Raw genomic sequence first — 24,468 nt, 5'->3', positions numbered from 1 at the left:
GTGTGTGTGTGTGTGTGTGTGTGTGTTTGAGAGAGAAGGAGTGAGTGAGAGAGTTGGGTTTAAGACGAGGGAGAGGGATGAAAGGGTGACAAAGTTTAAAGTTTAAACTTCTACAAGAACATTGAGGATGCTGGGAGGAGGGTCTTGTTGCATTGAGAGGAAAAAGGCGAGAAGAAGCAGACGGATATAGACGCATCTTATGAGATGATGGGAGTCTATGGGTCTCTACTAGGCTCCTGCAGTGGGCTAGTGTAGTGTGTTTTTTTCTTCAGGGGAATATTATGCGCTCTGCAAGATGACAGGTACAACAGCTTCACAAAACCAGGCTCTACTGTGGACTCTGTGTGTGGTTTTGACCACCGCTGCTGGAGGTGAGAGGTTTCATTCTGTATTGAATTGGGCTCTATCAATGATAATATGATACTTGCATAGGAATAACGCACGCTCAAAGCTCCATTCTGGTTTTTGCTCACCAACGTTTCAACAGGCAAGCTGTCTTCATTAGGGTATTAATTTGTACTGATATTTAAACAGGTGGAGCTCATCAAGTCTCATGAGTAGCTGATTAGGAGTCATAAGAGTTAAACAGCCATTAATAAAATAGTCTAAAAATGAAATATTACATGTAATAGCGCATATAATAGATGAAAATATGCAAAAAGTTTCATAATTATCTTGTTATTATTATTGATGACTGATAGGATTCTACATTTGATAACTGCCCAGTGTTGAGAAATGACAATTGCACTTGCATGCCATTATCAACTCTCTCTGATTATTGCCTTCCAGAGGAGATTTCTTGTCCACAAGGTGGTCAGATCCACCTGGCCAGCCTGCGATGCTATTGGCTCTCTGAGACGGCATCATCATGGTCAGTGGCGCGGGATTCGTGCCGAGAGACCCGGGGAGGGGATCTGGCAGTTGCTGACAGCCCGGAGCTCCAAAACTTCATCCACTACTCCTTTCCAATGTGAGTCCTATACCCTACATAAGGGTCTTGCTGGTACCATGCTGGTACCTATACCGACCTCTTCTCTGTTTGTCTAGGAAAGCCACAGTGTGGGTATGGCTGAGGGGAGCAGAGGGAGAAGGGCCTGATGAGGTTGGGGTTATGGGGCCAGTGAGTCCTGCCTGGCGGGGCGGAGGCAGTGTGAGCCAGGGGGTCTGTACTCAGATGGCCTTGGGGACACTGGGACAGTGGAGGAGGGCAGGATGTGTTGGACAGTACCTCTTCCTCTGTGAAAGACAAGTAACTGGTAAGACTGCATTTCATTGTGTTTTACATGAGAAAGCCACATACACACCTTGATAGAAAACACCATTCAGTGATTTTGTGAAGTGTTGACAATAATTGGTCCCATGTGGCTCAGTAGGTAGATCATGGTACACTGGTAGGGTGTTACGTTAATTATAAGTGACTGGTCAAATATGCTTTTGTGTGCCCCTCTTTGTGCAGTGTCTTTACCATCTATGGACAGTTACCTGACAGGATTGGCTCTCATGACTGGCGTCTACGCTCGGGCCCAGATACACACCCTCCCCGCTGCCCCGGACACCGGACAACTCACCGTGGAGGTCAGTGAGGTGTCAGTCTAAATAAAAATGATTGAATGATTTATTGGTCTGCTTAGAAAATATATCTTGTACAGCTTTCAGGGAGGCAACGGAATAAAAAGTCAATTATCCTGACAATGTTTGCTTATCTTCTTGTGATGCCCCTATGATGCCCACAGATGCAGCTGTTCCCAGGTTTGTGGTCCAGCCATGCGGGTCATTTGGTATCAGCGGAGCTGGTGGTCCAGCCCGGCCCGCTGGCCACTCTGGCTCGTGTCCAGATCCTCCGGCCCTACTGCAGCCCCAGCCACAACCTCGTACCTCCAGGTACCACAGCTATTGTATGAATGATTTGGTGTGAAATTTTATGATGAACTATTTTGTTGTAAAGAACGATATATTGGTTCACCCCCTTTCCTCAGCATTCAATACGTAATCTCTTCTTTGCTGTTCAGGTTGCAGTTCTCTCCTCAATCCGTTCAGCTGCTGCTCCGCAGTGCCGCTGTGTAACACCACAGGAGGCTGTAGCATGGGCCAGTACTGGTGCCATCTACTGGAAGCCTGTGTGCCCATCACCAGCCCCTGCAGCCCCTACGACTCTGCAGCAGGGGACCGCAGCTTTGCTTTGCCCCCCAGATACACTGCAATACCGCCCTTCTACCACCTGGTGGCAGACCTGCCTCTCAGAATGAACCCCAGCTCTGAACTAAAGACTATTAGTGTGAGTTGACTTCAATTTTCTGCACTAGCAACTTTAGCAGATCTGTTTCTGATGCAATTGGGCTAAGTAATATACTAATAACACTGTTGTTACCAGTTGTATTGAAATAGAATAATTATTTCCCCTTTTTCATGTCTTTTCTCTAACAGTTGGTTCTGCCGCAGAGAGAGATCATGGTGTATCCTGATGATATTGTGGCCATACAACACACTCGTGACTCGGGGACGTTCCTACACTGCCGTGACAGCGATGCCTCCCTCAACTCCCCCTGGCGCCAGAGTTACCTGTCCCTGAGGGGCACGGAGTGGGGAGGTTGGTGGGAGGGGGGCCTCTCTTCCCTACCCCAAGGAGGCCAGTGGGTCGACGGGGTGGTGTGTGATTTAAGAATGCTGTATGTGGACACGCTGCATAGGAATAGCCACGGCCTGAGTACGGAGCACGATGACCTCATTGGCTTCACCCACACAGAGACGACCACAACCCCTGATATTAGGGCCCTAACTACTGGTCCTCCTCCAGGTCTGAGTCCCATATCTGGGCTTAACATCATCCACCCCCAGCCTGATGAAAACAACCAGATTCATGTCGAAATCAACGTCCCAACTCTCATTGTTGTCAAGATCCTATCTGGACAGAAAGCCAGTAGCTCATGGTCAGCCCCCGTGCTCCGGACAGGGGTCCCCTTCCTTCCGTCTTGCCCAGAAGAGGTGGCTCCATCTTGGCCTGGCTGCCAGAGAGGGTCCTATGATGCCTGGTTCTCCTCTGTGACCCTGGTGTTGCCCTCAGCAGGGGTTCAGACTCTGGACATCAGTGTGATGAATACAGTGAGCTCTCAAAGTGCCAGTGTAAAGGTTTGCGGCTACGAGGCAGTGACAGGACTTAGTGTAGAGCCACATGGACACCTGAGGATGCTCACTGACACGTCACAGGTGAGAACGCAAACACAGACACACACATTTCACACGTTTGACTAGCAATTTTTTGACATTCTGTCAAAGGAATCTGGATGTTGAAACTACAGTTTTCATTGCCCTTTTCAAAATGTCATCCTAGTTTCTACACAATCTCTCACCCTGCTCTAATATTTTAACATCCTAGTCATTTACAGCCAAAGTGGAGAGTGGTTCCTCAGTGAAATTCGCGTGGGTGATTGACAACCTGGAGAAGTTTGCCTATGAAGGGGAATCTTACAGTGTAGTGTTCAAGAAACCTGCTGAGTATAAGCTAAAGGTAAGATGGTTTATTTCCTGCGATGCTGTCAAATTTGCTCAGTTATTTGTTTCTGATTATGTTTTTCAAATTCATTCACATTTGACCGATCTTGTGTTTTGGAATCACTGCTGTTTAAAAAATGTACTATAATATCCAAGCTGTAAACATGTATTATCCTAGGTGACAGCTTCCAACCCTGTGAGTTCCCAGAGCCAGCAAATCCTTCTGACTGCTGATGAAATGGTCCCACTGGCTGACCCAGAGTTCCTGTCTGTCAGTGAAGTCATAGCTGTGGCTGCCACACACCTCTACACCCTCAGGGTCAAAGTGGACATCTCCCTGGCAGTCACCTTCAGGTAAAAGCCATATTTTACCTTTCTCTGTGATATATGGTATAGTATTTTTCATAAGTTCATCAGGATGGCATGTCTATATAATTTACAGCAAAGACTATTACTTGCAGTCATGTAGTTGTGGTTTATAAGTTCTGGTTATTCTAAATTTCCATGTGGCACATGTCATGTAGGTGGGATTTTGGGGACGGTAGCGGCAAGGTGATCCACACCCAGCCTGCTCCCTGTCATACCATGGAGGGGCTTGTGGAGAGAGGAGAGAGACAGGTGTATGTCCAGGACTCTGTTAACCACACCTACCTTACCCCAGGTAAACACACACAAACGCACACACAATAAAATGTATCGTCACACCAGACGCTAATCAAATGTTGACAGATTTTTGCTATGACTGGTAAATTTGTCATTTGTCAAAAACATTTTTCTCTGGGATCCAAGTCTCATTTGAAGACCCCTTTCTGTCTTATTTAGATCCATTTGTTTGCCCATAAGAGCCTCTGGATAAAATAGTAAAAGTCCCAATGCCAAAATGCTAAAGCGCCCTACATAAAGAAATACTAAACTAGAAATCATCTGAATTTATTCAATCAATCAGCGAAATCAATGTTCCTGTGTGTTTGCTCCATGTAGACGACTGCACACTTCAAATCCAAGTCTTCAACCGATACGACAACATTGAGGCGTCCACGAAGATAAAAGTCCGCCCTCTGTTACTTCACCTCCTCCTCTCCCCCTCACCTCCGGTGCCCCTCATCACACAGCCTCTCCTTCTGGAAGCATCACCAGAGCCGTCCCCCTATGGCATCTTCTACACGTGGGACTTTGGTGATGGCTCCGAAGCCGTCCAGGGGATCCACGGCAAAGTCAACCATGCTTTTGGATCTGCTGGGGTTTATAACATCACAGTGTGTGCTAACAACACCCTGACTGCGTTGACCGCCTGGCTCATGGTGGAGGTTATGGAGAAAGTCACTGGATTAACTTTAAGCTACAATGGACCCAATGAACTGAGCTCTGTCACAGACATCAGAGCTAAAGTGGCCACTGGTACGAGTCTCACCTGGGATTTTGACTTGGGTGATGGGTCCCAGCGGAGAAACACCATGGATGACTCTGTCTCCCACGTCTATAAGTCTCCAGGGAACTATACAGTTGACATAATTGTCTCTAACTCTGTCAGCCAAGCTCGTCAGTCTATCAGTGTGGAGGTCTACAGGCTGGCTATTAGAGGAGTACTGCCTACAGAGTGCGTTATGAGTGGAAGAGATATACAGCTTAGTGCTCAGGTGAATGGGAACATATCCACACTGACTTTCCATTGGAGGTTTGGAGATAGGTCACCTTTGACTGTGGTGAAGGGAAAGCCCACAGCCACGCACTTATTTTCAAGCCAAGGGATTTTTAACGTGAATCTGGCTGTGTTTAGTTTTATTACATCTGTCTCCTATAATGCTAGTGTCTGTGTTGAAGCCCCAATAGCCAGTATAGCTGTGCAACCATCACAGGGTGCCGTGGCAGTTGGAGAAGAGGTGTGTTTCAGTGCGTTAGTTGCCCCTGAACAGACAACTGGTTACCAATTTATGTGGTTTAGTGGCTCCTCTAGTCAATCTGCTCTCACAGCAAATGCTCAAAAGTGTTTTGTCTATAAAGAGGAAGGGTTTGAAGAAGTGTCAGTAATGGCAAGTAACAAAGTCAGCAACAAAACAGCCAAAACCAGTATTGCCATTCAAAAACCTGTGAGTGAGCTGTCTGTCATGCACAATAGTCAAAGTGACACACTGACGGTCAACACAATAACATCATTTTGGGTCGACAGCTGCACTGGCACCAATGTTTCTGTGCTGTGGGACTTTGGAGACGGTTCTCCAGTGGAGCAGAACCCAAATGTGTCCCACGTCTTCACCTCCGCAGGCCAATTCACAGTCACTGCCACAGCATTCAACACAATAAGCCGAAACTCCGCGACCCTTGAAGTGAATGTTTTACTACCTGTTTCAGACCTTTCACTTCACACCACCCAGCCCTACGCGGTAGTAAGCGAAGAAACTGTTATAACAGCAGTTAGCAGTGCTATCAGTAGCACCAACTACTACTGGACAGTGGATGGTATGACTACAGCCAAACAGGGAACTTATCAGTTTAGATATGTGTTCTCCGAACCAGGAGTGTATCAAGTCAGAGTTATAGCCCAGAACTTGGTGAGTAGGAGGGAGGCAGCTATTTTTATTGAGGTCTTTGAAAGGATACAGGGTCTTCAAATTGAATGTCAGAGTCTGACAAACAGGAAATACATACCAACCCAAGAGGGAGTGCTGTTTATTGCTTCATTCACCCAAGGCTCCAATGTCACTTATCACTGGCTTGCTACGCACAGAGGAATAAACCACCAAATTACTGGTGATGGAGCGCTTTTTAACTTGTTGGTTGAAACTCCTGGCAGCATTTCTGTCCAGCTAACAGCCTCTAACAAGTTGGGGGAGACAACCAGCCTTGTTTCCATTGTGGCGGTAGAGCGGGTGACAGGCGCAAGCGTGACCACACGGTCAAACACTGTGGCAGCGGGGACATCTGTGAATATCTCCGTAACTGTGGTTACCGGGTCTGACCTCCAGTATCTTTGGTATGTGAACTCCGACCTCTCGCCCCTGCAGACGGATGTGCCCTTTCTTCTCCACACTTTTACGACTTTGGGATATTGCCTCGTCAAAGTTTCAGCACAGAATGTCCTCAGCCACAGTAATGTCACCAAACAGTTTGTAGTCCAGGAGGAGATTGGAGCGATAGACTTTCAAATAGACAGAAAGACACACCCATTTTATATCAACACAAGTGCTGCTGTTTCACTCCGTGGGCTCATCCACAAAGGCAGTGATCTGCACTGGGACTGGAAAGTTGACACAAGTGATAAGCCCACTCTTTTTAAAGGTACCAATCAGACTTTTATCTACACTTTTGCACATGCAGGCATCTACAAGGTGTGTTTGAATGTCTCCAATGGGATAAGTTGGCAGACAGTTTCACACACTGTTACTGTCCAGGATGCAATCAAAGGCCTAACTCTGGATATAAATGAGGCTACTGTCTGCACTCAGGACCCAGTTATTTTCACCCCAGCAATTTCCGAAGGAAGTAATGTAAGCTTTGTTATTGCATTTGGTAAAGAGGACTCAACTCATAGTCAGGGCTTTGTCGAGGGACAATTCATCACATCTAGCCTTCCAGCTGGGACACATTTAGCGACAGTGAAAGCCTGGAACCAGGTCAGTAGTGCTGAGGTGACGTCTACCATTCTGGTCACTGAGCGCATTCGAGGTTTGCGACTGGTGAACTGTTGTTCCGCTGCTCTAAAGGCTCTGAAAGAAATCCAATTTAAGACAGAAGTTCAAAGTGGATTTCCTGTCAGCTACACCTGGATATTTCACTTGGAGGGGTCGGAGCCTTCACAAGCCGTAGGACAGGAGGTGATTTTCTCTTCACCTGGAAGTGGTTCGTTGTCTGTCAGCGTGGTGGCCAGCAATGGTGTCTGCTCCAAGACCCTAAATGAGACCGCTACAGTTCAGTGGCCTGTTAAGGAGGCCAAGCTTTTCTGTCAATCAGAAAGGATCTTCAGTGGATATACTGTGAGGTTTTCTGCCAAAGTGAATGGTGGGAGTAACCTCAGGTACCACTGGGACTTTGGAGACTCCACTGACATGTTGGTCACAGACTTCAACACAGCTAATCATACTTATCATATTCCCGGGAGGTACGACATTACGGTCAAAGTTTTCAACAATGTCAGCCAAGTGTCCGCACACCTACAAGCAGAGGTGAAAGAGCTCCAGTGCTCTGGCCCTCAAGCTTCCTTAGTCCAGGGCCAGTCTACTATCCTCAGGTCTAGACCCAGCTACTTTGAAGCAACCGTGGACATCAACTGCTCTGCTTACAAGACCGCCTATCTGTGGGAGATATTCAGAAAGTCTGACTGTGCAGATGGCAATAAAGATTTCACTGGGAAGATGGTAACCCTTAGTAGTAAGGTGGATGTAACCTCACCATTACTCTCCCTCCCGAAGCAAACTCTGGAGGTGGGACAGTATTGCCTAGAATTCACTGTTTCACTCCAGGGAACTCCTCTCTTTGTCCAACGAAAGACCAAGGTTACAGTGGTCCACTCCCCACTAGTAGCTGTCATCAAGGGAGGCTCACACAGACTGTGGCCCAGCTTTAGTGACCTCATCCTGGACGGCTCTCATTCTCAAGACCCCGATGTGGAAGCAGGAGTGGAGGACCAGCTGCAGTATCACTGGGACTCCATGACGGCGGTACAGGCCTTTTGTTGAATATCAAGATATATGCAATGTATTTCACATTAGAAGGATATGTGTTTATGAAAAAAACAGCATGTGAATTCACAGAATATATACAGATGTACAGAACGTATGTACAGAACAAACAGATTAGATATGTGCATACTAGCTGCTCAGTTTATAAATATTGTAACTTTATTATGTTTAATACTACAGTTGTGTTACTACTGGAATAAGATCTGGTTTAGTAACACCTGTGTGTTTGTATTTGCAGAACTCCACCGAGGCTCAGTCTGTAAACCAGTCTATTGGGAGTAACAGCAGTAGAATGACCGTACTCAGTGCTGAACTACACCCAGGCAGGGTCTACGTTTTCACTCTCACTGTGCACAAAGCAGGGCGGAGACCTGTCTCTACCACACAGTCTGTGAGTACAAGCCATAATCTCACCTCATACTCACACAGTGGCATGCTTTATTACTTTAAAATTGGTTTTCACGGTATCTTTTTTGTATCTGCAATCTATGTGTATCTGTTGAATGCGTGTCTCTTGTAAATAAATTGTCTTGGATACTTTGGCAATTATGGAAGAAATCAGTACACTAATTTTATGCATGCAGTTTAGTTGAACAAGGCAGACATTTTGACGTCACTGGCCTCTTCCTCAGAGCGATTTCAGAGTTTGATTTATTCACAGTACACAGTCCTGGGCTGGCAGCACCCACTGAGCTCTGCAAAAGGCCATTCGGCTTGGCTGTGGTGGTCACACACACCTGTCTCTTGTGTTTAGGTATCAGTGTGTGAAGCTCCAGTGTTTCCTGTGACTGTGGAATGTGTATCCTGTTCTGTCCTGTCCTCCCACCATGTCAGTTATGCCACCCCCATCGTCCTCTCTGGACAGTGCGGACAATGTGATGACCATGCACAGGTAATGATTCTGACACCAGCTGTCATCTGATTCCATTTCATCAAGAATTTCTGTTGAACAGTGTCCACATAAGGAAATAATAATATAATAAATAATGAAATCATGGAAAATAAAGACATAAGTACAACTACATTGCATAAGGCAATACATTTCTTAAAAGCATGACATATAAAAAGCACCGATGGTGCAAGTGCACAGAGGACTACTTTAAGTGCTTGTTAGGTTGTAATATCACAGCTGGGATGAAAGAACCAAAACACTAGTAGTCTGCACCCTCTCCCACTGTGTCTGCAGAGGATTGCTGTTGTTATTCATTATCTGCTTGATTTTGGTATTTATTTGCTTGGAGAGTAAATTCGGTGTAAAGCAGGTTAACCTGGATCCAACCTCAGTGACGCTCAACTAAAGTAAATAAACTAAGTATACAGTGTTTTGTTATTTGCAATGCAAGAATGAAAGCTCATACGAACAGACAATAGATGAAGAGTTGCGTTCAGTATTATGAATGTAAATACATTGTCTTCACAGTACAAATGGAGTGCAGAGGACCAAACTGGCCTGTCCCTTGACCTTGATGAGCTTGCCACCTCCACAGGGGGTCGCTCCCCTGACCTGGTGATCCCATCAGGGGTCCTCCAGGATGGGCAGAGTTACACCTTCACCCTCAATGTGTCTCAGCCAGGCAGAGGGCAGTGGGGCAGCGCCAGCCTGACAATATTACCTAACCATCCTCCCTACGGAGGCCTCTGTGGTCTGATTCCAGAGTCAGACATACGGCTGCTGGAGACGGTGGTCACCTATAACTGCTCAGGTATGGCAACACGGTGGTATTGGTAGTGTTTGTTTGTCACATTAAACGGTGAAAAGGCAGCTATTAATGTGTGGGCTTCTACATCTGACTCATAATCTACACTTCACCTGAGGCTTGTACTAGACCCTGGATGTGTGTAGGTTGCTTTGCTGTGAGATCTGTGACCTTCCATGCAGTGTGTGTGGGTGTTATGCTTTATGTAGGATGCTCCATTTGATATTGTTTTATATGATAAGTCAATAGAATGAAGGCTTTTTGAACTTTTTAGCCCCTGCAATGCGTTATCAGTGGAAACAGACAGGTCTAGTAAACATCTCTACCCTCTAGTGGTCAGATACAGTTAAAGGTGTGATACTGCATTTGACTATATTTTGCAAAATTATGTTCTTGCTGTGGCATTCTCCAGGTTGGGAAGATGATGACAGTGAGGTCTCTCAGTTGATTTATACCCTCCAAGTGGCACCATGCCAGCCCATTGGTACTGCCTGCCCCCGGCTCACTCTCTACAGGTGAATATTGACATTAACTTACACCTGCTAGTACACAAAGGAAGTGTGATCCTGGCCAGTGGTAAGGCCTGAATGTTTAAAACTGCATTGAGAAGTCAGGTTTGAATTTGTTTCATGTCAAAATCATGATGCAAGCTGTTTATTATTTAATGTTACAGGGTTGGGAATGTTGTGTTGTCTTCATTTCTCTCCCCAGGGGCACACGTTCAACATTTGACAGTCTGGTTCCCATGGGAAGTCCTGGGCTAGAGAGAAACATGTCAGTTATCACAGTTACTGTGCTGGTAGAAGACCATTTGGGGGCAAAGGTCATTGCTCTCAACAGGTAAGCTATCTGGATTTGAAGCAGTTCCGGTAAAATACTCCACACATTTCTGTTGTTGTATGCTTTTTTAATAATATTCATTTGAAAATCATTTGAGGTCACAACAAGGTGTAAAAAAATATCTTTGTCATGCTTTATTAAGCTCACAGTATTCCTGATTCCTCCGTTCTCCAGAACCTTGACAGTCGAACATCCTGCAAGGGACGAAGTTGCCAGTCAGTGGCTTAGGAACAAGAGCCAGACCGAGCTGTGGGTTTTAGTCCAACATGGCAACTCTCAGGAGATCATCCCTTACTCTATTGCCCTCACTAGCCAGCTCAACCAGGTAGTGTGTCAACATCTCATATACTAATGCATGAAATCCACCATAGGATAACTGAAGATTCTGTACAAAATGGATGTGGGAATCGCAGAAGGTTTTCATTTGTTTGTATTGATTAATGAGTCTCATCCACCTCTCCACAGATGGAGTCTGGACAAAGTGTGAGGGAGCTCATGGACAGGAGGGAGATCCGGGGAAATGTGACCCGAGCCCTCGCTTCTCTCCCCATTTCCTCCTTACAGGATGTAGATCAGATCAGCTCAGCACTGGCCCAGTCCACTGTGAGTAGGCACCGCCGCATTTCTCTTCTCATAATTCTCAGTTCATGATGATAGATGATACCTGACATAAAAATGTACTGACAAAGGGGGAAGCAGTGTCAGTACACCCATATTGTGATAATGAATGGAAGCCTTCCAGTGATATTACAAATGCTTAGGAGGAGACGACCAGATGTGGAAGATCCGGGAATAGAAAAATCCATGTCCACCTGCTGCTTCTGTATTGAGGCCATCCCCACATCAGCATACACACACACCCATCTTCATATGCACACACAAACACACACACACACACATAACATAACCATTCAGAATTCCAACATTTCTCATGCGTTGGCATTTCTTCATTTGCTCTATTCTCTCCAGGCTGTTGCCAGTGAGTTGGTATGTGACGGCTGTCAGGAGAAGGTTCTAGAAGCCGTGAGGAAGATGATCCATGTGATGGAGGAGCAGACAAATGTTGGGGTTTCGTCAGTCGTTGACACAGGAAAAAACATCCTTAATGTCATAGGTGCTGGCCATCCTCCATCTCCCATATCAAACGGTCATAGGCATATGATACTGATTGTGAACTGATATCACAACTGATTCAAACTGTAGATTGGCCCTCAAAGATGTACACAAATGAGTGTAGGTGAATATTCTTCATTCTCTCTGTCTTCAGGTAGCACCTTGGCTGCTGTGTCTGTCAGTGCTTCCAGTCCTAACTCGACCTACTCAAGCACTCTGCAGTCCGCTTCTACAACCGCTCTGTCAGCGCTGGTTCAGGCCGGGGCCCTCATGCGCTCTCTGATGCATTCCCGTGTTCGCGGCGAGGAGCCCCTCTCGCTCTCCACCCCTCACATCAGCACCGCCGGTTTTCACGGAGACCCTTCCGACCTCCTCTGCACTCAGAACAACACCCGCCAGTCTCTGTCGTCCACTGACAGATCAGAGACTCACAGCCCGTGCCGGTTTCACATCCCGACCGCCCTCGTCGCTCAGCTGAAGAGTCAGAGGTCAGAGGTGGTGCAGATACTGCTAGGTATGGATGGAGGCTCGGGGTCCAACCCTTTGCTGACTGCAGCCGACCCTCCTATCTCCACCACTCTGGTTGCCATGGAGTTCACCACCCCTCAGGGCCAGCCGATACCCATCCGGGATCTGGACCCCGAGCAGGCCATACGGGTCACCCTGCCCAACAAGCACCCCATGGGCCTGGGGTTAGTGGGACCGGGTAACGGGAGTGGAACTGGATATGGGCTTGGGTCTCAGCTTTGGAATGGGAGGGTGGGTGAAGGTAAGAATGGGACAAGTCCATTAGGGCTAACTGTAACTCTCCCCACTGAAGGATGGTTGAACTTCACAGTCAAAGCTGTGGATGGTCTGGATGAAAACGCAGGACTATACATCTCCTTCAACTTTAGCCTGGCACCAGGTACAGTAATTAATTTAGTAGATACATTTTATTATGGTAACAGAATGACAATCCTATCTCTGTCATCCGGATCATACATTCTTGCACACCAATAATATGTAAAGTACCATTTGGCTTCAATGGTATTTTACCCTAATTACTGTGTGAGAATCAATGTATTTTATTGCCTTACCTATTATTTCGCATAGGCACAGACCTCATCTATTTTTATTTAACCCTGCTGTATATCTGCATAAAATAGGAATGCATGAAGGATGTTTTCCAAACTGCAGTATGCATTTCTAGGAGCTGTTCCAGTGAGTTCGGGACTTGTCACGATTGAAGTGAGCACCGTCCTGCCAGGTGCTGGTGCATCCCAGGATTCCCTAGTAAGAGAGCTGACTCTCTCCCTGTCTCCTCAGGCTGACTCCATAGAGGAAACCATCTTTCTCTCTCCACTGTGAGTCACGGCTCTGTTCAGCAAATTGCTTTCACAGTACAAATGCAATTTGATGGACACTTTTACCCAAAGTACCCTACAGTATAGCAACTGCATTTACCCATTGAGCTATACAGGACCCATAACAAAATGACTTTTACTCCCCCTGATTGCTCATTTTAATGCACCAAAAGAAACTACTTTGCTTGATTGAATTTTCCTTCCCAGCAGTCTGAATGGGACAGACAGGCCTCTCTCTGTGAACCTGAACTCGTCTCTGGCCGACGGCGGTCCCGTTCAGGCCTCGGTGTGTGTGTTCAGTTCTCTGTGCCAGTACTACAGTGTGAAGGAGGGGCGCTGGAGCAGCGAGGGTCTCCGGCCACTGGAGGGCAGCACTCTCCACACAGCACACTGCCTCACCCAGCACCTCACCATGTTCGGGGCCAGTCTGTTTGTTCACCCTGGGGCTGTTGTGCTGCTGCCACCGGTATGGGAGATGCTTGCTTTCATCTGTTATTGGGTGGATATCGCTGAGTGGATTTTTTAAACATCAGTGCATAGTACATTCTTGACTGATTCCACAGTTGTGATGAATACATTCCCTCTATGTTAGATATGAAACCACTGCCCACATACAAGGTCATGATGAGGAGGATATTCATCAACAGATTCCTCCCTCCCTCCCTCCCTCTCTCCCTCCATCCATCTCTTATCTCTCCAGTCAGGTGGTCCGGTGCGTAACATGGTGGTGGGGATTGTGTGTGCTGTCCTGGTTCTGATTCACCTGCTGGTGGGACTCATTGCCCATAAACTGGACCACCTGGACAGCCTGAGACTGAGCCAGGTGCCTCTGTGCGGCCGACCAGGGCTGTACCACTACAGAGTTCTGGTCAAGACCGGCTGGAGGCGGGGAGCAGGTCAGCCAAGGACACTTGAACTCACAATGGGGATGTGGAAATAAGAAGCAGAGACAAAAAGAAGATGATTAACACATACATTTTCAAACTTTTATATCCATGCAAATGATTCTAATGCTGTGGTATCACCCATCAGGCACCACAGCACATGTTGGCATCAGTCTGTATGGTGTGAACAAGAGCGGCTCTCGCCATCTGCAGAGGGATGGAGCTTTTCAGCACGGCAGCCTGGACCAGTTTCACTTGGAGACAGACGACAACCTGGGAGAAGTTTGGAAAATTTGCATCTGGCATGACAACACAGGTACATGGCGATGATGGGGGTGTACACTGCAAAAATATCCATCTTCACAAGTCTTGTTTTCCTTAAAATAAGTGAAAGAAAATCTGAGATAATTTCACTTGTTTCCAATGTTTCAACAGTGTCAAGAATTTCTTCAAACAAGAGATGATCTCACCCCCTTGGCAGATGTTTTTACTTGTTGAGATGGATCATTTTAGCAGTACAGTGGCTGCACATGTTTCCAGCAAAAAAATCTGGTGTATGTTTGCAGGTGTATTTGCGTGTGTGTGTCTATGACTGGGGGTGATACCTCCTCGCACCAGCTTAATGCCTAAAACGTGAATGTAAAATGGGCCTTAGGTCTGGACCCGTCCTGGTACGTTCAGCATGTGGTGGTGTGGGACCCTCAGACAGACCACATGTTCTTCTTCCTGCTGGAGGACTGGCTCTCACTGGAGAACGAGAAGAACGGCACTGTGGAGAAGGAAGTTCTGGCCTCATGTAAGCTTGCACATATGTCTCTACTATTGAATTAGAAAATCTGATTTTTCTTAAAACAAGTGAAAAAATCTGCTGGTGACATAAATACATTTGTTTTCGATGGAAATCGTCTTGTTTTTAATCAAGTGGCATTATCTTCATACTGCATCTGCATCACTTCAAGATATTGTCACTTGTTTCCAAAAATTTCCGAAACAACTCACCTTGTTGGCAGATTTATTTCACTTGTTTCAAGGAAGATTAGAAGACAGTACTTTATTAAATGACTAGTTCAGATGGACATTATTTGCAGAAAGCGATTGATCCCTCTCCATCCCATACAAACGCAGACTTCTATATACACCCACTCACTGTCCCATAGTCATTGTTATTGCATGCCACTTCTCTGCTGTGTTGTAAGCCCAAATGTTGCAGCTGGTCACAATTTCTTTCTTTTTTCAAATTTCCAATACATTTTTCCGACATCCTCGATTCCACCCTCCCCAGGTCCCGAGGAGCTCTCTCAGTTCCGGCGGGTTCTCTCCTCCCAGCTGCTCTTTGGGATGGCGGAGCGCCACCTGTGGCTGTCGCTGTGGGAACGTCCCGCCCACAGTCGTTTCAGCAGGGGTCAAAGGGTGACCTGCAGCGCCCTCCTGCTACACCTCTACCTGGCACTGGGTGCGCTGTGGTACGGGGCCGTGGGCACTGAAGGGCACAGGTGAGACGGCTTATAGGCCTGAATAAAAACCCCAAAACATTTAGTGTTGGATAATAACTTGTCAAATTGGAATAAAGTGTCCCTCTAAATGAATGAATAAAACTAGCTAATGTAATGAATTATCAGATACTGTGATACTGTAATATTTCAAATCACACCCTTTATAATGTAATAATATTATATTGCATTATCAGGGGGAAAAAAGTCAGGTTTTATTACATTTTTTGACTAATTTAAGTTTAAGTTAATATATTATCCAGCAGTTATTGAGAGGCATAAAGGAGATTTTCCAGATGTAAACCAGTTTGCCAGTAGATTTTATAGGATGGACAGGATGACATTTAATGGTGTCTGGTTTCAACTAGTGGCCCAGTGTCTGCCCAGCTGCCGGTTAATGTGGAGACGGTTGCCGTGGGGATGACTGTCGCTGCACTGGTGTTTCCTCTCCAGTGTCTCCTCTGCTCCCTGTTTAGAAAGGCTCACAGTCAGGTAACTCACCACGACTTTAAGCTACTTTATCCTCTCTTACCAGGAAAACCAGCAGTGTAGTGACAAATAAAAATGACCATGACCTTCAGTGATCATCGTCAGGCAAACAACCAATACAAACAAAAATCAATTATATTTGCAGAAAAGCTTTCATTTCTGCTTTTCCCTTAAAAGACCCTATAATTGACTTGGTGGGTTTACTCTCCTCTACATCCCAAACGATATCTGTTTGTTCATTGGTATTTCGGCCCCTCACCTCCCAGCATGCACACACACATACATGCATACACACGCATGCACATGAACGCATTCACGCTGTTGCTAATCAGAGGTCATTACGATACTGTTTGTAGACACGCTGTACAGTGCGTCCCTGCTTTGTTTCTCAAATAGCCTTATCTCAATGTGGAAACAATATGGCTTATATTGTTTCCACATTGAGATAAGAATAAATCATGTTTCCCACTTATCTTACTGTACACAACGTGTGTGTGTGTGTGTGTGTGTGTGTGTATGTGCAATCCAGGTAACAGTGGATGTGTCGGTTCCTCCCTCCCCTGTTTGTCACTCTGTGGAGATGGATGTTTACCTCGGCCAATCAGATCTCTCCGGCCCCTCTTTCCTGGCCCGGCCGGACTCCTCTGGTCCAGAACGAGACAGTCCCTCATCTGTAAGAAAACACACACACACACACACACACACACACACACACACACACACACACACACACTGCTGTTATTTATCCTCCTCTTTCATTACTTACCATTACACTCCATGTGTCCTCCTGATCTTCTCTAGTTACTGGGAAGCAAGGTGTTTGACTCTGGTATCCTGGACTTCTGGGCTGCCTCTGGTCTCGCCCCCCAGAGGGACGGAGCAGGCAGAGAGGAGGGGGGCGTGGTGGGGTGGCCGTCCTGCGACAGCCTCCTGGATCTCCCGGCAGGCCCCCACTCCTCCTCCTCCTCCTCCGAGACGACCTCTGACCCCGACCCCCGCGAGGCTCCCTCCACTCTGGGCCCGACGCGCCTGCTGAGGAGGAAGAAGGCCCTGATGCAGCTCCGCCTGTCCTCCTCGCCCTCCTCGCCCTCCTCCTCCCCTGACTCACCCAGCACCCTGCTCCCTTCCCCCTCCACCTATCCCCTCTCAGCAGAAATTTCCATCTCTCCCCCCTCCACCACGCTCCCTAAGCCGGTCCAATCCCACAGCCACAACCTGACAACGATGGTTCTGACTCTATCTGGTGAGAAACTGTCATATCATGTCTTATTTTTAAATATGCTATGTCATGTTAAAGGAAAAATCCATCCTAGAACAGTTAAACGCTGATATAAAAAAACTATTGCAAAGCCTTGCAATTCTGGGCCCATTTTGTTGTTTGGTGGCACTCCTGGGACGAACTGAACATCACAGATTGATAATATATAACAGTATAATAGTTTTTATAGTATCTGAGGGTGCAATTTTCCTTTTAATATATTCAGATATTTGGATGGGGAGAGTGTGTGCGCTTGTCTGATTGTGTGTTTTTGCACTTGATGCCAGAGGAGGATCTGTTGATGTCTATAGCAGCAGCAGCAGAAGACGCAGCAGAGATAAACAACAGTACCTCCACCTCAGACAGCGGCCGTGACTCCCCTAGGACCACCTCCTCACTCTCAACCACGTAAGGCTTTGCCTCTGTGAGTCATACACACGCTGTTTTCAGGCAGTTCGGTATTGCATAGAGCTAGTAGATACAAAGAGTGCACAAAATAAGCAGAATCCTAGCACTGAATTGCATTCCCCTTTTTTACAATCCACTTCTCAATTGTGTCAAGCCTTAAAAATCTTTCTTTAACTCGTCTCCTCCTCTTCGGCTGCTTAAGTGTCATCGCCCAATAGTTCAAAAATGCAGATGCAATAGGTGCTCACTCTCGGCACCCATTGCACGTCTGACCGTCCTGGCAGGGGCGATCCCTCCCTGTGAGGCCCTTCCCAAGGTTTCTTCCATTTTTCCTAATTAGTTTTCATGGGAGTTTTTCCTTGTTCTCATTGAGGGTCTAAGGTTAGGGGATGTCATTTATCATTCATTATTTTTTAATGTGGCCATTTTGAGGCCCTTTGAGACAACTGTGATTAAGGGCTGTACAAATAAACTCGACATGAGCATAGCTGCTGCACTGTGTCTCAAACTCTAAATTGTTTGAAAATACATTTTGTTCTCTTTGGATCAATAAGAAGCTACAAGGAATGGCTGGTAACCGTATAATAGAGACAATTTCTATGGTATATTAAACCCACTCAGTTCTATCTTACATTAGAGAAAGAACAGGCTGCAATTTTATTGCATTAGCCATGTAGTATTGGACTATTAGCCATGGTGGGAACTTCTGAAATGGCTACCACTGACTGAATACATTTCAGTAGGAGTCTAGTTGAGAGTGTATTTTCATGTGAGTGAGGTTTCATTTAATGCCATTCTCTTATACTTTTTCCCTTTTAGCCAGAGCAGCTCCTGTAGCAGCTGGTCAGAGCAGAGCGTGGATAAACCCCAGTATGGGACAGAGATCCTCAAGCCCTCCTGTCCCTCTCCCAGCTCCCTGTATGGGACGGGACTGTACAAGTGTCCCTCTGTTCTGTCTGTTGACTCTGTGGCCAGCACCTTCCTCCCAAGCCCTTCTCCTGACTCCACACGCTCCTCTTCCATCACACGCATAGGTGAGATACCATGAGATATAAATACATGGCCAGTGCTGACAACACTGGATCCTGTTATCCACATCTTGTGATCTGGTGTGTATAGTGTCTGATCCGTCGTCCCTCGTCCCCCCGACCCTAGGTGTGGCTCGAGGTCAGCCCAGCTGGCTGCTGCCTCCCTGGGCGCTGTGTGTGATTTACCCCCTGGTGGCTGTGCTGCTGGGAGCCTGCCTGGCTGCGGTCGGCCTCTACGGCAGCCTCTTCTCCAGAGCAGTGGTCCTGATGTGGCTCGCATCGGCTCTGTCAGCCTTCCTCACCTCTGCTCTGCTGCTGGAGCCTCTTAAGGTGAGTTCAAACAAACATGTGCTCTACGTAACTTTGACTCCTTTGGGTTATAACAGATCAATCCTTCGGTCTTTGATAGGTAATTCCTTTCATTTACCATTCAGGGAGTCCAAAATGTGTGGAATCAGAGGAAAAACCACAAACTAAGTATCAAACCTGGTTGTCAGAAGTGGGATTCAAACTAACCAACAAAGCTTAGAAATGTTCAATAAAGATTTGTGTCTGCGTCATGTGACTTTGTAACAGCTCTCCCTGAGGTTCTTCAAACAGCGAGCAGTAAAATAAACTCCATAAACTCTCCCATCTATCCATCTGCCGTGGTCAGGTGTGTGTGCAGGCTTTGCTCCACACCGCGTTGTGGCGGCCTGTGGATCCCGAGGTGGAGGACCTGCTGGCGGAGGAGGCCACGGTGATGAGGGCGGTGGGAGACCAGGGCGGTAAGGTTCGGCCGCCATGTGGCTATGGGCTGCTGCAGGCCAAGGAGGAAGCTCGCAAAGTCCGAGCTCTGCGATCTCTCATGAAGGTATAGGAAGAAAACTGAACCACAAACATGACCATCAGGTTAAAGTTCAGTTGAAATGACATTTGCCATTATTGTCTTTCCACAAGCATATCCATAAACTGGCCGTCTATCTATACGTCTTTACCTTTTTCTATCCATCTGTACTTTTGGTGATACTGTTTTTTGTGTTTTAAAGGTCAAAAATCATGCCTGGATGCCCTGTAATATCAACAAAAATGAAACCCATAAATGATATACAGTCTGTTGAATGACAAACAGTCCACTTCTGTACCAACTGGACAGGAGATAAAGTCTGAAGTCATTTTTCTCAGTGTCAGTACCGAAACACAGGAGAGCCAGAGGGCTTTAGTGGCATTTGATCCTAGACAAGCATCTGCTAGTCTAGGAAGCATCAATTTTTTTTTTGTTCATTTTTCTTCTCTCTCTTTCCTCCTCCCCCCTGACTCTGTAGCACTGTGTGTGCCAGCTGTTGTTCCTGCTGCTGGTGCTGATGGTGAACTACCAGGACAGTGTAGAGGAGAGGCAGGGCAGGCTGCTGCACTCGGCTGTCAGACGCCGTCTTCACACGGCATCCTGGGGGGCCCCTAACCTCACCTCACTCAGAGAGTAAGGAAAACACTCACCTCCACGCTGTCAAAACACCACACCACTCTCAGCACTGTCACACTGCATGTTGTGGGGGGGTAAAACTCAAAGTAGACCTGCACAACATTCTTGCACCACCAGAAATTGTCAGTGTGACATGATTTTACCAAGTTGATATTCGTCAGGACCAACTTTCCCTAGAGGATAGAGGTGGATATGCGTACTTCTTTAAGAAAACTTTTAAGGCCTCTGGAAAAAAGAGAACAGATTTTCTTGTTGACCATAATGTATTTTTTAGAAACTTTGAATCTAGTGAAAAAACATGAAAGATTCAAAATTCATTGCCTTCATGTGACAGGAGCAATATTCTCTGTTTATGACATTTCTAAATGTGAATGGTTGTGTTTTAGTGCTTGTGTGTCTGTGTGTATACGCCTTCATACACACACACACACACGCGCACGCGCACACGCTAATGTTAGTTCTGTCATCCAGCTGGTCAGATGCAGGGCAGTGGATGGACCACACCTTGGTGCCGCACCTACACCAAAACCCCATGCTGCACCTCATAGGGTTGCCACGGCTACAGTACACACACGCTCTCGGTGATATGGCGACAGTCTTCCTGGGAAACAGCAGTGTGATGACACGCCAGCTCCTGGCTGACCTGCACATCACAGACTGGACCACGACACAGTGAGTGGATTCATTACGGTCATGTGACTGTAGTGACTGTCTCAGTTGAAAACCGTTTCAGTCTTTTGTGAACTATTTGGCCATCCAGAATTAATTTGTTTTCTTTCATCTCTGTCAGGTTTAAAATTCTTTCCATCGACTTCACACATTACCACAGAGAGTCTGGTTTATTTGTGTGTGTGTCCCTGCGACTAGAGTGGGCTCAGACACAGACACTCACTCCCTCCCTCTCTATCCATCCACTCCTCATCCCTTCATCCTCCTCTGGACCAGACCTCCAGGTGGCACTTACGGTAACAAGACAAAAAAATCAAGATCTTAAAGTCAACAGATGAATATGAACCACATTTATTCTTAAGAATAGGACTCAAAAGTCAGTTCAATGATAAAATCCACTTGCTTTATACTGCAGGTTCTCCTTCTCCTCTCTGCTCTCCTCTTCCTGCTTGGTGAGCTGTGGTCCATGGCTACTGAGCGTGCCCAGTACGTATGTCAAGGCTGGCGCTGGTTCCAGCTCCTCCTGGCCTTGTTGTCCCTGGCAACGGCCATGCTGCAGCTGTGCTTCCTGTCCCAGGCTACTTCCTGTGTGCTCAAGGTAAAAAATCCCCCTAAAAATTCCTCACCTCACCCAACATTTATTTGCCATTTTACAACCTTTACATTTTACAACCTAAACTGGGGCATACAGCCCCAGTTTACCTGGGCTTCTACATTCACACTCTCTCATGTTGAACCCTATTTTCACTTCCCTTCCTCTGCAACCAATCCCACTGTGCGGTCTTTGCCGCCCCTGAAAAAGCCAAAAGTCACTTTGTCGGTTGGTCCCAAAAATATCAAAAAACTTTACTGCGCATGTGCCTTTACTGCGCATGTGCCTATTGACTTTAGCTTGGTTGGTAAAGCATTAGCCACACCAGAGATCCCAGGTTCTAATCCAGAGTGAGTCAATTTAGCTCTACCATGCTGGTCACAGTTTATCACAAATTACATGCTTGTTGAATGAAACCTTTAAAATCACAACCTCACAATCAAATCCTAACCACAAATTCACTAAAAGATTAACCTTATTGGTGGTCATTGTTAACATCATGTGCATACTATCCTGAACCATCTAGCTTGGGTCCCAGCCAGACAACTTCATCGACTTCCACAGCGCCGCCCTTCTGGCCAGGAGGTCTTCTCAGCTGGCAGCCGTGCTCCTCACCCTACTCGTCCTAAAGGTGGAGTGAGACCTCTGTTTCCTCATTAGACAAATCAGCATCGGTGTACAGCTTTTCCACTCTATTGAACGTCAACTCATTTATATTGCTGTGTGCTGCAGCTGCTGGGGACCTTGAGGTTTGTGCGGAGGTGGGTGGTGATAGGCAGAGTGCTGCAGAGAGCCTGGAGGGAGCTGTGGGCTCTGACAGTCCTACTGCTGCTACTGCTGCTGCTCTGCACTCACCTTGGAAACATGGTATGACACAGGAGTAAAGTAGTGTTCATCTGAATGTTGTATTCATAAAGAAGAGATATAGTTGAGTTGAGTTCTGATTTGTCTTTCAGCTCTTCTCTAATTCAGTGGAAGGTTTCCTGTCGGTGCGTCAGGCCGGTGTCTCGGTGCTGTCCGTCCTACGGGGCCGAGTGGCTCTCCAGAGACTATGCAGGGCCCACCCAGTCCTGGGCCCCCTCTACGGGCTACTACTGATGGGGGGAGGTCTGTGGCTACTGGCCAGACTCTGTGGAGCAGTTCTCATCCGTACATACAGGTACACGCAATTGCTAAGGTGTGGACGTAAATCCCAGGACTGGAATGTTGTACGTTAGATGTACCCTTCCTACCTAAGCATCCTTGCATTGTACTCCCACAAGGTCCGGAGGCAAAACTCCTGGCTGCCCCTGTTACTGTGACCCTTCTGGTAAAATACAGAAGCATGTTACACACGCATGGATTTATTTATATGTTTCAGGAGTTTAGGGAAAATGACAAGTTCCTAATTACACTCTTTAGGGAAATCTTTGGGGAAAGTTTCCCCAAACTTTGTAAAAGTGGCTCTTTTTTTAGGTCAGTGGAGGCTGCTCCATCTTTGTTCACTGAACTCCAAACAAAAGTATTTTAATATTTCTTTCAATTCTTTACTATCAATAGTCATGTAATAACTTTTAAGGCACAAATGCACTTGAAGCATCAGAAGCGCATGTTTTCCATGCCATAGAAGTTTAAAATTAAGTGTCAATTATTGCATGGTGGTTTGACAGATGTTTTTATAACCATTGCTGTGTCCTTCAGGGCAGAGCAGACCGAGATGTACCGACCAGCCATCGAACCTCAAGACTACGAGATGGTGGAGTTCTTTATCAAGAGACTCAAGCTGTGGATGGGACTCACCAAGGCCAAAGAGGTAGATAGATAGATGCATTAGCAGGTCGGGAGGTGGGCAATTGCATAAATGAGAATCCCCCATGTGAATTCCTGTTGCTGATTCCAGCCAATTCTGTTTCTCTCCAGTTCAGACACAGGGTGAAGTTTGAAGGCATGGACGTCCCTCCTTCCAGGTCCTCCCAGGAGTCCCGTCTCTCCACCCTGTCTTCCACGCTCCCCTCTTCCCCCTCCTCCTGCTTCTCGTCCCCCCGTCCCCCGTCCTCGGCTCTCTCTGTGAGGTCAGAGGACTCGTCGGTGTCCGAGCCCGGGTTTGATGTCCAGCCCTACCTGGACCGCCTGCTGCCCTGCGTCAACGGTCTACTGTCTCGTTTCGACCGTGTCAACCAGATAACTGAGGACCTCCACGATCTGGAAGTGAAACTAGAGGAGGCTCAGGTCAGGAGAAGGAAGAGGTGGATAAGGTGCCAGGAGGAAGGCGCAGGAAGATTGGGAGAGTCAAGACAGCCAAAGGCAGTGGAAAGAGAAGGAGGGGCAGCCGGTGAAATTAGACACAGGAAGATGGGTCTGCTTTACCCTGTCCCATCCTCCTTTTCCTTCAATCCCTCCACCCTTCACTCCTCTTCTCCTTCGGTCAGTATCTTTCCCCGTACACGGAGCTCCTACTCTGAATCGGCACTGCTCCAGCCTCACCCGTCCAGGGATACTCTTCCATCTGAATCAGCGAAGGCTGCATCTGGAAGCTGTGGTCTGGGCCTGTATACAGCCGGACCCCCCGGATTTGGTAGATTCCCCAGAAGAAGAGCTTGGCACTCCGGGAGCTCTCATTCAGCCGATGCAGCTCAGAGGCTCCTTCAGGCTCCAGGTGGAGTGGCTTTGTGTGGAAATGGAGGAGACGGCGCAGCCTCAACTAAGGCCAGGCCCAGGAGTGAAGAGGGGGTAAGGAGGCGCATCAGCGACGGCTTCCCTGTGAAGAGGAAGGCTTGGATCTCTGAAGGGCCAGAGACTGAGCAGGACTAACCATGTGTTCCACTGCAAGCTTAGCTGTGAACAACTCAGCAACTCAGTGTGAACACACAGTAAGAGAGAGAGAGCAAGAGAGCAAGAATGAGTATAATCTCTGTAAAGCTTGAACAAATACCATAGGAAACTAGTGCAAGAGACAAGTTTTCACTGTTGTCTACCTCTTTGCGCATAATTTGTACCATACCAATATTGCATAGCTGCTTGTTATTGGAGAGCTACTTGTGAATGTAA

The 24,468-nt window shown here is 46.9% G+C and overlaps 1 protein-coding gene across 1 annotated transcript; it reads left to right on the top strand.

The window, feature by feature from the left end:
* The first annotated feature begins 295 nt into the window (after nucleotides 1-295).
* Nucleotides 296-24,231, top strand: pkd1b (polycystic kidney disease 1b). The gene is made up of 40 exons (XM_071907898.2): nucleotides 296-371; nucleotides 790-970; nucleotides 1,048-1,256; nucleotides 1,457-1,575; nucleotides 1,734-1,881; nucleotides 2,010-2,275; nucleotides 2,425-3,204; nucleotides 3,374-3,505; nucleotides 3,698-3,843; nucleotides 4,014-4,150; nucleotides 4,471-8,144; nucleotides 8,920-9,057; nucleotides 9,586-9,868; nucleotides 10,275-10,377; nucleotides 10,574-10,702; nucleotides 10,877-11,027; nucleotides 11,168-11,305; nucleotides 11,672-11,816; nucleotides 11,970-12,722; nucleotides 13,008-13,161; nucleotides 13,462-13,627; nucleotides 13,862-14,057; nucleotides 14,194-14,361; nucleotides 14,701-14,841; nucleotides 15,328-15,538; nucleotides 15,904-16,027; nucleotides 16,554-16,697; nucleotides 16,826-17,267; nucleotides 17,570-17,690; nucleotides 18,510-18,724; nucleotides 18,846-19,048; nucleotides 19,374-19,571; nucleotides 20,023-20,177; nucleotides 20,652-20,852; nucleotides 20,971-21,145; nucleotides 21,265-21,440; nucleotides 22,124-22,308; nucleotides 22,414-22,600; nucleotides 23,122-23,233; nucleotides 23,341-24,231. The coding sequence occupies exons 1-40, from the start codon at nucleotides 296-298 to the stop codon at nucleotides 24,229-24,231; spliced, it is 12,273 nt and encodes a 4,090-aa protein (XP_071763999.2).
* The last annotated feature ends 237 nt before the right edge of the window (nucleotides 24,232-24,468 follow it).

The sequence above is a fragment of the Centroberyx gerrardi genome, chromosome 20 (assembly GCF_048128805.1).
Source record: "Centroberyx gerrardi isolate f3 chromosome 20, fCenGer3.hap1.cur.20231027, whole genome shotgun sequence".
Classification (NCBI taxonomy): Eukaryota; Metazoa; Chordata; class Actinopteri; order Beryciformes; family Berycidae; genus Centroberyx; species Centroberyx gerrardi.
The sequence above is the reverse complement of the archived record's forward strand: the minus strand, read 5'-3'. Positions and strand labels throughout refer to the sequence as shown.